Source organism: Glossina fuscipes, unplaced genomic scaffold, assembly GCF_014805625.2.
Source record: "Glossina fuscipes isolate IAEA_lab_2018 unplaced genomic scaffold, Yale_Gfus_2 2, whole genome shotgun sequence".
Taxonomy (NCBI): Eukaryota; Metazoa; Arthropoda; class Insecta; order Diptera; family Glossinidae; genus Glossina; species Glossina fuscipes.
The window spans coordinates 33,927,099-33,942,751 of record NW_023998416.1 but is presented as its reverse complement, the minus strand read 5'-3'; the positions used below and the strand labels follow the sequence as shown (position 1 = coordinate 33,942,751).

The following is a 15,653-nucleotide window of genomic DNA, read 5'->3' as shown; positions in this document are numbered from 1 at the left end:
TGCTGTTTGTATGTCTAAACCTTTATATTCGATTAGAATAAATGAAAGACTGCCTACGTATGCCCTTCACTTGTCTCTTGTTGCCAATTGTTGCAAACAACCTAGACCTAGGTGCAAAAGTAGAACCTTAAATCCTGTACTCTGTTCCATTTATCTAACCTATTCAGGGCGGTCAGACTTGTTTCCGGCAAATACAATGAAGGCTTTGTCATAGTTACATATACATATATATATATGTATATATACATATATACAGTTAGTAAAATTAAAAACAAAGTTTGTCTAATGTGTGTACATTCCATCTCAAGAAGGATGCAATTATCTTGTTCATGAAAGTAAACGTGACATGAGTAGAAAGGGAAAAATTAACTAAATCCTTGTCTCGTTCGAACTAATGAAAAACAATGGTTGCGGCTTCAAATTTCAAGTGCGTTACAGATTTTCAATGAAGCCGATAAGACTTTAGTCTTAGAGTTTATTTCTTTGGGTAACAAAAAAAAAAAAAAAAAAAAAAAACAATTGAAAGCATGATGCCGGGCTAAAGACAATCATTATATACTCTATACCATCCAACAGTTATTCATATAATGCCTGATTATATAGTCGTAAAACGGCTACTTTTAAAAATAAGGCGTTATAAAGCGTATAAGGGGAGTGGCCAAAGAAGTGACCCGATCTGCAACATTTTCAGTGGTGTCCGTCCCTGGACCAGTGCGCCGAATTGCATGAAAATATTTGAAAAATTGCGGCGTGGAGGTTGAACACAAGACGGACAGGCAAGCTTAGATCGATTGAGTTGATCGGTTTAGTAAGGGGTGAGTCTATCTCAAGTCCTTCTGGATTTTGCATACTTTTACCACAAATAGTGTAGGATATTGAAAAAGGATTGGAGTTTTCGGCAAACGATCTTTGTATCTACATAAAAAATTATTTGAAAATCTTTATATAAAGGCGTGGCATACTTAATGTGCACCGCGCTATATCGCAAATTTTGTACTATATTGTATCTAAAAAACCATGGTTCACAAGAGCCGTGCTTAACGGAGAAGGCCTGCAGATAGGAACATGCAAATACATTTCTACATAGAGTCTTTTATTAAATGTTTTCTTCTATATTTACACTTTTCTTTCTCTTGTCTCACTTTTACTATTTAATTGGTTTAATAGAAACTGTCATAACAATGTAATAAATTTACTTCCTCACTCACCCGTTACTCGACTATTTTATATTAATACGATGCATGCATACCATCGTTTAATATTGTATGTGTACGTGTTTTCTGTTTCTTTTTATGTAATATTTAAATAAATAAATGACAACAATTTATTGAATTTACAACCTGTGGTTATTAATGACAATGCTCATGTACTTATTCAACTTGGAGCGAACTTTTGTTTATTTATTTATTTGTTTTTTTTTTTTTTTTTTTTTTGCTTCACTTTGTAAATTTCTTTCATTTTTTGTTATTTGTCGTCTTCGTTAATTTTTAATTACCGAACGGTTAAATGTAATTTTTATTTGATAGCCGATTAATTAACATCAGATACATACTAAAATACAAATTAACAAATATTTACATATAATAATTAAAATTGCCCGTAAATAATTTCCGCCTATAGATATGTTTTTTTCTTTATAAAGTAAATGAACAGTAGTTTCGTAATCGAGTTAATTGAAAACTTCGTATTAAAGCACTTTTCAATTTCGGTGTTATTCGTGCTCTCACATAAGCGGCAAACCTAATGATTTGTGAACAACGTGATTTGTGGAATAGCAAACTGAAAAAGGTAAACCATCGTTTGAAGTATAAATCGTGAGATCTACTGGCATTCTTAGATAGAAATGTCACAAATTGCATGGGACTATTACATATGGGTCAATAATTCTAATTCCGCAAACAATTCTGCTCCCAGCACAACACCACTATGAATGTCACACACTATAACGCCCTTAAATTACTTACGCCACTGCCGATTTTTCAAAGCAAGACGTTGCATGGGAAGTGGTCGAAATAGTGGCTCTACCTGATCTATTTGCAAAAGCGTTCGTTCTAGGACCAAAATACGCCAGCGGACTACACACACAAGGCCACAACACAGGCAGACAAGCTTAGATCGATTCGAAAAATTATTCAGAAATGATAATAAACCGAAATTCAGAAAATGATTCTCATTCGATCGGTAAAATAAATGGTGGGACTAGTTCAACTCTTTCTAGGCGTTGCAAAAAACCGACACGAACTTAATGCGCTCTTGTACTACAAGTGGTGTAGGGTACGAAAAGGTACAGCATTATAAAACGACTACTTGTACCAAGTTTGTTATAAGATATGTTTATTCGTGATTTCGAAAAGGATCCTGCCTAAGATTATTATGTCTTTATCCAAAGTGTTTTACGTAGCAATACAATTGATTGATTGAGGCATTGAGGCTACTAAATGGAATAAAAATAAGCCAAAGCTTTGAGGTCAGTGCAAACGCATTGATAATTTAAACTACATCCTTTGCATTCGCTACTAATTTTCATGTCCTCGTGGATTTATCTTAATGCTTTCATTTCACATCATTAACTAATTCTTGTTAATAAGAAATTTACGCGTTGTTAATACAACGCTTCTGTAACTGTAAGCAGGATATTGATAAGCTTACTTTCAGCAACAGCTCAGAGACGCCGCAAGTAATAACCAGGCTCATTTTTTTTGTGGTGGCTGTTTTGTTTTTAACAAAACACTATAATGGAACCAGGTCCATCCTTAAATACCTTATACAAATTCGCTTGGTACAGTAATTCATATAACGACCTTTCAAAATGAGACGTTATAGGGCAAGTGGTTGAAGAATTGGTCCGAGCCGAACCATTTGCAATAGTGTTCGTCCTTGAGCCAAAACACGCCAATGTACCAAATTTCACCAAAATATCTCGAAAATACCGGCCTGCAAGTTCACCCGCTAGAACAGGACGGCCAGGCGGACAGCTTAAATCGTTTGAGAAAGCGACTCGAAATCGTTGGGCACAATAAAAGATGTTTTTACCTCAAGTCCTTCTCGATGTTTCCCAAACAGTACAGTAGCGTATAACGAACATTGGAGAGTCTTGTCGAGACTATTACTACGGAATACCGAATTCGGTACAAAGTAAAAGAACATATTATTTTCTCTTTTGACCAGTTACCAGTCACAACGCCAGAATACTATTGTCTATTTAATATTCTCTAGTCTACCTGCTTCCTATTATTACTCTGTCCTTTGATTTCCATGGAACGTTCTATTTTTGAACTGTTTTCTCTATATTTATATTGTCCATACATTTATATATGCAACGTGCCCCAATCTCAATAGAAGCGGAGCATTACGCGAGAGAGCAATGCGTTTTCATTGTTGAACAATATTTCAAAATTAATACAAATTTGGCGACCACAGTTCACAAATTGGTCGGAATATTGATTTAACTTTGTCAACTGTGAAGTAAATACTTGACACCACTGGACTTCATTTAATAGGGCTATTTAAAGTCCCAGATCTATGCCAACAAGACTACGATCATCCACATTTACAAAATGGTTCGGGAAAGTTTCGATAGAAGAGTGCATATGCATATGTACCAGCAAAGCCGTGAAGGCCATTTGCCCGATGGGACATTCCACACATAACTGTATCCTACGTACATTATGATTCAATGAAAAAATTTCAAATAAAAAAAAGAAACTGTGATTTTTTTTTAATTGAAATCTTGCGTAGATTTCGGGACTCCCTTTGTAAATTGTCCGTCTTAGGTAACTTCAATGGACTTGGCAAATATTTCAAATTTTAGATTATGTCCATCTGAAGGATTGATATCAATCTCTATATTGATAAATATACATATATATATATATCTAGGTATTTGAAGCATCAAATTTATTGTTAATAAAAATATTTAAAATTTAATATAAGTTATAATATAAACAAAAACTATAAATTTGTAATAAATTATAAAGAAAAACAAACGAGCAGTTGGTTAAATTTAAAACGTGAACGACTGTTAACAGATGTTTAACGATGAACAAACGAATGAACAACATCAACGAGCAAGCTAAGCTAGCACAACAGCTGATGTAAACAAAAAAAAAAAAAAAAAAAAAAAAAAAAAAAGTTACAAAAAGAAGAAAATGTAACGCAGACTTGATGGTATGAGAGTGAGGGGTTAAAAAAACGTTTTGAAGGCTCATAGATAAGAAAGAAAACGAGTTTTGCTTTTCTTTTTTGTTTTTCTGTAGTGATAAAGTGAATTTGGCATAAGCTTACTCTAGTTGCAGCTAATGCTATAATAAATGGCATTAATGGCATTAATGAGTTGAGCTGAACTGATTTTTTTCGAGCAAACAAGAGTTTAGAGCTAATATTTTGCAAAAAATTCATTAGCTGCTACGACTATTTATTTATTATTATTATTATTGTTTTTTTTTTTTTTTTTTTTTTTTAAGAAAGATGAAAGAAGAATTTTGTTAAAATTGTATAATAAATAGACATATAAAATGATTACTCGGAATTCAGTGTCGTTTAGCAATAAAAGCTAAAAACATTAAGCTCACCCTTTGATTTAGTTTGGGTTAGTAACAAATTGACGTTGCTGTTGTTGTTGTTCATGTTATTGCTTATCATTAGTGGAGGTGTGTGTGAAGTAGGTAATAAGCCGTACGATGTTGACGAAGCAAAAATGGGCGCTGTAGTGGCCACAACCCTCTCCCCAGGCGGCAAAGTCATATAGTTGGGTTGAATGGGTTGAATGGGTTGAATGGGTTGCATATGGCCCGGAGGCATTTGATTGTATTGCAAAAATGGATTTTGGTAGATACTCATAGTTGGCTGATGCTGTGCCGGTTGTGGTGGCGGCGTGCGAGCCGGAAATGTAACCATAGTATTCAATTGTTGTTGCGTTGGATACTGATAGTACGGTGGCGCTTGTACAGTTTGAATGGGATACTGACTTTTAATAGCCCCCTCGCCAAGCGCTGTCGTATGGTGGATATCGTGACTTTTATGTCTACTATCTACGACGTTTGGTTTGTAAGGATAGATGCCACCAGCATACTGTTGTCCCTGAGGATGTTCAATATTAGCTATTACTAATGCTGTTGTACGAGGTGGTGGTATATTGGGTGGTGTGGCAGCATAATATATTGTTGAGCCTTTCCAAGGCTCGGTCGTATAACGGGTATCCATAGCTGGATTGAATTGCAAATTTATTAAGCCGGACGATTTATCAAATCGCCTCTCATCAATCGGTCTAGGGATACCATCAAAATTTGTGGCATTTATGTATATCAACTTGTGCTTATCATCACGATCTAACTGCTGAGATGTAGGTAATTGATGATGGTGATGATGTGTACGGTGATGCTGTTGCTGCTGCTGTTGTGTTAATATTGCAGTTGTCATTGTTGCTTGTGTTGGCAGTGGCAAAATTTGTGACGGTGTTCCAGGATCAACCGGCTCCCAGGTGCGTGTAAATATTTCACCTAAACTCTCATCCGAATTGCTAGGCGTTAAATCGTGTACGGTTTCGTAAATAGGTTCAGTGGACAGATGACGAACAACATTCGCATCACCACTACCCGCTGGCGCATGTATAACGAATGGAGATTTTGTTTGCAATTTTGGTGCTTCCGGAGGGGGTATGTTCACATACAGCATATGATAGCTGGTGTGCAGGTCGTTACATTGGTATCTGCCCTCGTGCACTTTAAGAGCATGCCGTACCGAAATGTGGGCTTCAATTTTGTGCTTTTCACCTAAATTTAAGAGGGACCGACATTTTCGTCGCATGTAGATAAGAGAGTAAAACGTTTTTTACGTTTTATTTTTTAACAAAGAGTATGGTATCGAGATATTGGGTAAAAAAAAAAAAACAACTTTATCAGTCCTTGGAAGCGGATGTCAGAGAGCGCTATTATAGTTTAGGTCCAATCAGGAATATTTTTACGAAAATTAGAGATTTAACATTATATACAATAAGTCCACGCAAAAATGATCCATTTTTGTTGAAAACAAACTTTGCGAGCGAGTACAGGCCTTAAGCAGTTAAGGATTAGCGAAAAGATTAATAAAAAATCGTTTAGAAATCCAGCGATTAAGAGGATCAATAAAAACCTCAGGGCGAAAGTTGATATTCATATTCATATCTTTTGCAAGCAAAGCAAAGGTTCTCTTAAGTCAGGATAAGCGAACCGTGGTTATTATAATGAGAAATCGAAAAGACGAGCAAGGTTTATGAAAGCAAGTGTTGTTGGAAATAGCATTCGGTAAATAATTTTTCGTAAAGAATAGACGCGCAACTAAGCAAGCGGCTTTAACACGTAGAGGGCTCCTACAGCACGTTTAGTGGACACGCATGTGAGAAGTTCTCTCCCTTTATATCCTTGATATCTAGTAGCCACGCCAGTTGTAATACCAACACATACCATAGTGCAAAAATATTGTTTCTAACGACGCGAATGTCGAATTTCGTGTCAAATAATCAGCATTTGTGGGAAGCGTTGTTTTTGTGTTGTGACTTGAAAAAAGTAACTGAAGACAGTCGCTAGCGGGGGATTTGCACCTTCGAGATAGCTCTAGAAAATCGTATACAATAGGAGAAGCGGGCGAGCGTTACTGTACGAAGGTGATATGCGGGGGGTGTCTCAATGTTTACATACATTAGAAAAAAATCCAAAGGAAAGAATAGGAGCGGAAGTTGACGCAGAGACGGAGGCAAAGTCGAAAAGTCACTTAACGGTTTTTCTTCTGCGAGATGAAGTGTCTTCTACTGCGGGAAGTTGATATATGTTGAGAGATTCAAGCGCAAAAAATCGTAACTTTCAACACTCGACGCATCAATATTGGCGACGCGGTCCAACCGCTTCGAAAAGACGTCTACGAGCTGACGAAGCTGTCAAAGCAAAGGTCTAGCGACAAAAAATAATAAACATGAACTATGCATTGCCCAAAAACGTCCAGAAACGGACACAACACTCGAACGATTGATATTGGAACAAGACAATCCCTCATGTCGTCCCAGTCCCATCGTCGCAGATAGTTCCAAAAGGTGTAAATAACATCCGCAACCGCATCCGCTGTATTTGTTAGTTTCGATCCTTTCCCGTTTATTACTTAATACTGTCGATGGGAATGGGATGGCGGCTAACTGAGCTACACTCAGACAATTTCAAAAAAGTGAAAAATTAGATTGGAATGTTTTCAGCCCAAAGACGCGTTGTTTTGTCGTCCTGGTATCCATGTATTACCAGAGGGATTGCGAAAATGGGCAGCTTGCTAAGTTGCGCGTAGTTTTGTAAATAAATTCTACGCTATTTAAAATTCCCAGATAGGAACTTGATTTAAGAAATATGGGGGAAAACCCGTAAAGCGAAAGTGAAGTTTATATAACAATATATTTAAGGAGTATTAAAATTGCTTCGTGACAACATGGAGCGTTACGTTTCGTCACTCAATCAAGTTTCATCGAGACGTGAGATTTGTGATTGTACATAAGGAAGACGAGTACGAAAGCTTAACAGAACCCCCCCCCCCCCTTTCCCCCTTATAAGGAAGGAAAAAATATATATATAAAATCTATGCTGTAATGCATAGAAGTAATATGCAATTTCTTGATTTTCAACTTTGAATGGAAAATTTTAATTTTAAGTTGCTCGCAGATCTAACCATCTCGTCGGACTGGCTACGGAGGAAATGGGAGTTTGTTAAAAGCTTGTCTTACGTTTGTGGCCCGACCGAGATCGGCAGCGTTTTATGAAATCGATTCAATTGCATCCAATATGTAGCGCAAGTGAGATGAAGATATCTGTCGAGAGAGAATATACTCACCCTCTATTGCACTTTCGGATAAAATGTAGGAATGCTCATCTCGACCGTGTCGCAAATTGTGACGCGTTATAGGCTCATCATCTTTAAGCCAAATTATTGGATCCGTTACCGGTATAATGCAGGTAATTGAAAATGGCTCACCCAAATTAACCGACGAATCGCCATAATAAATCGCTGTTTCAAATTCAAATTCTGTCGAATCCTCAACAATATTTGCTACGGCGGCATGCAAGCAGGATTATAAATAGTTTTATTAAATCCAAATGAAAAGATCATTTCATTATATATTTTGCGATTTCGTTGTACCATTTCCATTTCGTTTCGAGTTATCATAATTGTATTCGTCGGATGAGTAAGTAGTGGTTGCAGTAACGACAGTGTTTTTGGTTTGAAAGGGGTTGCATGTTTGAACGGGATTTATATATAACATATATATATATGCATAAATTTTTTTTTATATTTAAAGTTAAAATTGAAGATTTTGCTGATTATTGTTGAATTTTTTTTTATTTTTAAAAAAAAATTTTTTTTTATTTAGCATTACGTTTTGTAACTAAGAAAAAAACGAAAATATATAGCAAAGAATATTAAAGAAAAGACAAAAAAAAAACAAAAGTAACTAAAATGAAATTCGAATTAAATATTACAAGAACAAAGGAATGTACAAAAAAGAAATGAGCTAATTATTTTAGACGATGTCTTTTCTGCTTTTGGGAATGTTATGGTTTTCTTTTTTTTATTTTTATTTACAATTTATTCATATTTGTAAATTTGATTAGAACTCTTTTTGTAGATGACGTATTTACTAATTTATTTTTTTTTTTTTTTTTTTTTATCAGCTCCAAGTTGAATGCATTCGCATTTTAAAGTACACTCTAAGTGATAAGAGGATTTTAAAGTAAAATTGAAGGGAAACTACGTACGTATTAAAGTATAATTAAAATGCACAAAAAACAATTACACTATAAATAAAAAAAAAAAGAAAAAAGAACGATAAAATATGAAACTAATATAAATTAAAAAGTAACTATGAGAGATGTTATAAAGTGCAGATATAACACACCGGTCAATATTTTTCGGGACTGAAACATTGATGTCCCCATTAAAGAAAATAATGCGAAACTACACTTGATGCCTGTTAAAATTTCATATTCTTCTTCTTCTCGTTCTTCTTCTGGAATTCAGCAAGAGATGATTTAAAAAAAAAATCAAAATTCGGCAGTTAACTCACGGAGGTTTTAGTGGCGTTACGTTTACTACTTTCAAAAGAATGGAAAAATCGGAATTCCGTATATTGATTGCATGTATTACACTTTGATGGGCAAGAGCATCGTTTATATGTTTGTATGAAGAGTATTATGGCGACTCTTCTGTGAGGAAACAGCCATTTAGCGCACTGACCGCTCAAGAGACGTAAGTCCAAACTAGAAAACATCAAAAAATCGTGAACGTGATTCCCACTAGAGGCTAGACTATTATCTCTTGGCAAAGGATTTAGCTCAGATGATGAGGTCATTGCAGAATTTGTAGAGTATTTTGAAGACTTCGCATAAACGTATCGAAATATTCGCAAAACTTTGAACTATTTATATCACTTGTGAAGAAGGCTCTGTGGCTGATTCCATAAAAAAAAGGAAATTGTCTTTTTGCCTAGTCCCGGAAATTATTGACCTGTCTTTACATTTGTTTCCAACCCAATGTAATTTTTTTTTGTTTTTTGTTTTTCTTCTTTATTACCACACCACACTTTATGATCAAACGCTATTGTGTCATCGTCAACACAATCAAGGTGGAGATTTCTATAGTTTGATAAACACATAGAACTCAAATTCAAACAAGGTCGAACATGTTTAATGTAAAAATAAAAAACCTGTGGGCAAAATTGATTAACAACGATCGAATAATTTCTTGTATTAAAAGCTTTCGGCCGGTCGATTGCATGAGGTCATATATTTGACGTACAACAAAGCTAACGCCAACACAAAAGAAAAAAGTTATTACTACAATGCAATAAAAATTATTTTAATAACTTAACGAACAGATACCGCTATTTAGTTAACCATATGCAGGCAGGTGGAAGTATTTTTCACCCACCGCCGGAGGACACACATATATATATATATATATAGACGCGATACACTTTGAGACGAATTAACTGTGCCCATCAACATGTTTGGCATCTGACAGAGGCTTTGTAATCATAAAAATAAAGCCTGCTTAGACTTAAATACAACTGAATTCCACTACCGAGGCACAAACGTTAGCTACAAATCTCACAAATTTAAGATTATTTAGTAAATATTGATTGAAGCGTTAAAGAGCGAGAGATGCAAGTAGGCCTTGTCTTGTCAAGAGGATAAGATATAGGTCGTTCCCAAACCTTCACGCCTAGTCCTCCAACCTGATACGGACCCTCTAAATTGTACGATTGTCTTGCCAACTGAGAGACGCAAGTTATTGTTTGCATTTAACTCACGAACCATTGGATTTCGCATGATTAAAGCTTCGTGTGAAGACGTTAACTTTTAAGAGTATCAATCAAAGTAATCAAAGTTGGCAGTATGAACGGAAGTTGTCTAGCTCCGTCATTTATTGCCATTAAAAAAATTATGTTTTGCGAAAAATTAAACCAATTTTATTTTCAGACCAATTGGCTCTATCCCCGACCACTGTCATTAGTGAGTTTTTCTATTCTACACCATAGGTGGTACAAGGGCACATTAAGTTTTTGCGGACGCGTGCAATACTCAGATGGATTTGAGGCAGACTCTCCTTTTAATGTACCGATCTAAACTTGTCTGTCCGCATGTTTATCCTATAGGTGGCAGTCTTTGAAATACTTTGATGGAATTCGGTACACTAACGTGTTCTGGCCTAATGACGAACGTCAGTAGAATTAGTTCGGATCGAATCAGTGTATAGTGTTTTTACTTGTTTAGTTATGAAGATAACCGCAAGACGCACAGAATTGTTTGTTTTTAAATGCTGCATTTTTCGATTGCCTTTGTAAATAAACGTATGAGGCATCACTTGTAATAGACATCTTCTACAGTTCGCAAGCTATCAATGACAATACCAATACTACCAGTACTAATACTTTCACTTTGTGTTTGAAGTGGTTTAGTTTTATTTGTTGGCGCAATTCTGGGATATCTGGATAAATTCAATAACAGCGAGTCGTAGGTAGGGAAATTCGTATTCATTGAGGTATCGTTTTAATTACCTTAGTAGAAGTTATTTAAAGGATTGCGGGCAGCCTCGATAAGATAAACTATATATTTTAAAACTTACTAGAATAATATAAAGATAAGAACCAAAAATAATCGGTACGGTTGCTTTGCTTGCACGAATTCAAGAAGCAATCAACAGCACACTTAAGAGTGTACATAATCAATTATTACTTTATCACCTTATAAATCTTTAAATGTAATCTCTTCTACCCTAGTGATAAGATAACATTAACTAACTGTTAGTGAATCGCAACCTAAATTAAATATGTATGTATGTAATCTATCGCGTGATAACTTTGCTTTTTTAAATGTTTCGCACACACATTGTATTTGCAAATATTAGCCACGTCTCGACAGAAAAACAAATTGATGTCTTTTCTTGTACGCAAGCTATGAAAAAAATCTATTTACAAACATACAAATGTATGTGCATTCATTCAAACATCAAGAAAAAGGAATGCGTAGACGTTTGCTAATTTTAACTGCACAGAACATGAGTTTTTTCCTCTTCGCATTTCGGTTTATTGCACACATGCATAGCATGTGTATAAAAAGAATGTATGAAGTGAGATGTGTATAAATTTCTATGAAATCAAATGAATCTCCACAAGAGCAAGCTATGTATATCTTTCAGAAACAGTAGGCCTTAAATTGTCAGCAGTAGCGTGTGATTGATTTTTTTTTTTGGTCAAATTTAACGCAAGTGCCGAACACTGAGTGTTTTTTTGTCGCAGTATAAAATTGAATCAATTGTATCTTTATAGAAATGCTTCAGTTTTGTTTAGCTGTGTAAATGATGTCAAGTTTTCGTCTAAAGGTTTATTTTTTACTGCAGGGGGTGGAATTTTAAGAAATAGGTCTACATGATCCAAATTCAGTTAGGTTTTCACAGCGAAATTAGGCCTTTTCGCCATATAAACATTTGATTTTCGTAGGAATGGCTCATTCCATTCAGATTTTCCTCAGTGAATATCGTCCCGCAGTTCTCAAAATTACAACTTTTTTCCTGTAACGACGTTTAAAAATATTCATGGAGCGTGGTCGAAAAAACGGACCGATCCAGACCATTTTCAATAACGTTCGTGCTTGGATCAAAACACGACAATGTGCCGAATTTCATCAAAATATTTCCAAGTTTGTGATTTTTAGATTCAAACGGCCAGATCGACAGACAAGATCAGATCGATCGGTATAATAAAAGGGAAGGTCTGTCTCAAATCCTTCTGGGTATTGCATACATCCAGTTAAATACATACAGTTAAATTTAAATATCAATTATAGCATTACTGAATGCCGTGAAATGAATGTGCTGTTAACTGAAAGTCGAATTCGTCCAAGTTTCTAATAAAGTCATTTAAAATGCCGGAGTTCATACGGAAAAAGGTCCTAGAGTTCTAATTAATAAAATTAGTATCTAATTTAATAAAAAAAATGTATTCAAAGTGCATAAAAAGTTATATACTAAATATGAGAATTGATAATTACGATTTCCAAACAAAATCGGTACGGGGCAAAGAGATGAAAAATTATTCTTCAATAACTCCATTACTAATCATTTTCAGAAAGAGAGACAGAGACAAAAAAAAAAAAAAAAAAAAAAAAGAGAGAGAGAGAGTGAGAGGGTGGCGGGAATAATGTAAAGTATTTATTCGGACATATATCAATTTTGTTACGATTGCGATAAAAATCGTTGACATCCGGCGACATTTTTCTACGTATTAAAGAGGAAAATCATCACAGCTCGAAACAAATAATATATATTCCGACACGGTGGCCAACGGGATGGCGTGAATATTACGTCCCCTCTTCAAAGTCGCTCACAAGTTAATTGCAGGTATCCGCAACTCACCAATATATATATATTTAGCAAGTTTTATTAAGTGGGCTTTCATTGAAGATCTTTAAGTATCGTGCAATACATCTGCCGACTAGACAATATGCACCCGGCGTAGCAAAGCAAACAAAAATTATTTCGCAGCATAGTCTTCTTTTATTATCAACGACTGCTCTCAGCGATGTTCAGCAAAGTGAGAACTGTTGAGTTTCTTAAAATATACTCATTATATACTTCATTATTTTGTAATACATTTAACTATCGATCTATTTTTTCGAGGTTAAAACGAAAAAATAAATCGAGAGAAAACGAAATCTGGCGAATGGAGTGCATGAGGACGCGCTTCGATCTTTGCGTTTTGATTATCTCGATAACTGCTGCTTTGTTTTAATAATAGAAATGCGGTTCTTAAATTACTCGCATTATTGGGTTAGTAGGCTTTTTAAAACAACCACATTTACTAGTTCACTACCTTTTAATGATTGGTTGCACAATACCAATTTGTGGATTATATTCACAATTGCTCACTTCGATCGAGCATTACATAGTTCATCTTGGCAGCTGGTCCGACAGTTTCGAATAAGGTCGTTGTTCCGCGTAACGTTCAAGTGTCAAGTTTTAAGGTTCAAGGTTAGTTTCAGATTAGCCACGGCTGTTAATAATCTCATCTTCTATCAATTGTCCCTTTTTGCATCCGGTCCATTTTTAAAGTTATTCTCTAGCCGTCGACTGATAATATTTTTGCCGGGTTTCAATTCTAAATTTCTCTTATTATCAGCTTTCTGATATCTTAGGACGAACGGACACAGGAATTCGATTCAGTATCTTATGTTTGGGTGTTGTAAGAGCAACAATAACCTTAATATACCCTTTCGATCGGTATAAGTTGTAAACCGTTACATTGTCGTTATGCTTGAGTTAAAAAGTTGACATCAACTTTAAAAATGTAAGTCTATTAACTACATTGTCGATCCGATGAGATGAGAACACTTCGACAAATCTAATAGACTATGTTTAAAATCGTGGCTAACCCATTACCCGTTACGTGTTAATTATTATTAGTTAGTTATTATTTTCCTTATATTTATTTTTATTTAGTTTTCAATTAACATTTTCTCGTCGCTATTAATCACTGTTATTATTATTTCAGTAGATAACGGTACAACACAGTTAATTATTGCTGTAAATACTCTTCATCATTTGTAGAGTGACCGGTAGTCAATCTTAATGTTTGTATTGTGCTTGTTGTGCTTGTTATGCTTATCGTTGCTGTTAATGCGACCATGTGTTATTTTGATTGTAGTTTCTATCATTTCATATACTTTTTAGCGCTGACGATGACTATGCTTTATGGTATATACGACTTTACAAAATGAGCAAAAATTATATTCGAACTGGCATGGTTCTTAAGCACCCTTCACGAGCTTCTGGGTATGTTATATGTTGAAGCATACATGCACAAAACGAAACGGGCGAAGATTTATTCGCCCGACATATCGAACCGCAAATATTTCATTCGATAATTACGCTTTTTGCCACCAATTTCACTAGTGGGCCTCTTCAAATTAAAAACCACATTCATGCACTGTGTGTCTGATCGGTGTTTGGGTTTTTATATAGAAAAAAAGGGGAAATCTTTGAACTTACAGTCGAGATTTTTGTCAGACGAACGAACGAAGACAAACTTTTTTTTTTTTTATTATTAATTTCACTATAAATATAAATGTGTATTTTTCGTGGGTTCTCTGATACGTGCTGTTATGCTTACTTTAAGTGCTTTCTCAAGGTACCTGCTAACAAAACGCAACAAGACGTAATTGTTAACTAACAAGCAATCTTCAATAAATTCTCGCAATTACTCATTTCCATCGTTAATCATAAGTTTTATCCATCTCTCTGACAGAATATAAATTACCTTCCGGGTAGATCTTCTCAGGCTGTATACAAGAGAACTCATTTCAACTGTCAAGTCATGAGCGGGGATTTTTCAAATAAGTTTTCTTAAGATGGAAAGATCTATTAATGCTTAACCATCCCACCATAAGCGGCATTTTTATTTAATAGGTGCAATGTTGGGTAAAATCATTGTATTGTGTGCTCTTGTCAATCCTATTATTGTTCTATCTACAATTAACGCATTAAGCATTCAGTGTTTTTCACATGATGTGATTATAACGTGATTGGTTGATCGGTTAGCAATTGACTTACGTATGTGAAAATATGAATGAATATTCTCTTTTCCGCACTTGATACTAATACAAGGAATGGGAATGTGTTAGGTGCTTAAGTAAATTAATTGAAAATTAATTTTTGCATGCAATCTTTTTATATCATCTTTGCTACGCGTTGCTCGATAAGTTCGTAGGATACCACATAGATGTCGATGCCGTTAACGAATCGCTTTCGTTTTGTAAAACAAGAGAAGAGAAGAGAAGAGAAGAAGAGCATTTTGTTTGTACCGTCATTAAAAGAACTCTAACTTTTAAAACTAATGGTCGAAATATCACGAAATTTTTGACACGCTTCAATTGAAGATTGGCACTATACAAACATCCGATGGATTCATCAATAGTCGTCTTGCATCTGCAATTCATGCTACGAACTTATAAACCAATGAGTAGAAGTTTTGTACCTGCTACCGGAGAACAGAAATCCACCTCCGAGAATTCTCCCAGAATTCAGATTAACCGATCTGTCTCTCTCTCCATCCGTGTAAGCTTTGTTGTAAAGCACAGACCTCAGCCGGG

General features: G+C 35.1%; 1 protein-coding gene across 7 annotated transcripts in view; it reads right to left on the bottom strand.

The window, feature by feature from the left end:
• LOC119634165 (neuroplastin) overlaps positions 1–15,653 on the bottom strand; it is a 67,070-nt gene that overhangs the window by 14,646 nt on the left and 36,771 nt on the right. For 6 of the 7 annotated variants that reach the window (XM_038028164.1, XM_038028165.1, XM_038028163.1 and 3 more), the window contains 2 exons: positions 7,843–8,058; positions 4,572–5,771 (listed from right to left, as the gene is read on the bottom strand). The exons of the other annotated variant lie outside the window; for it this stretch is intronic. In XM_038028164.1, coding sequence (XP_037884092.1) covers positions 4,572–5,771; positions 7,843–8,058 — 1,416 coding nt within the window. The remainder of the gene's footprint in view (positions 1–4,571; positions 5,772–7,842; positions 8,059–15,653) is intronic. 7 annotated transcript variants of the gene reach the window in all.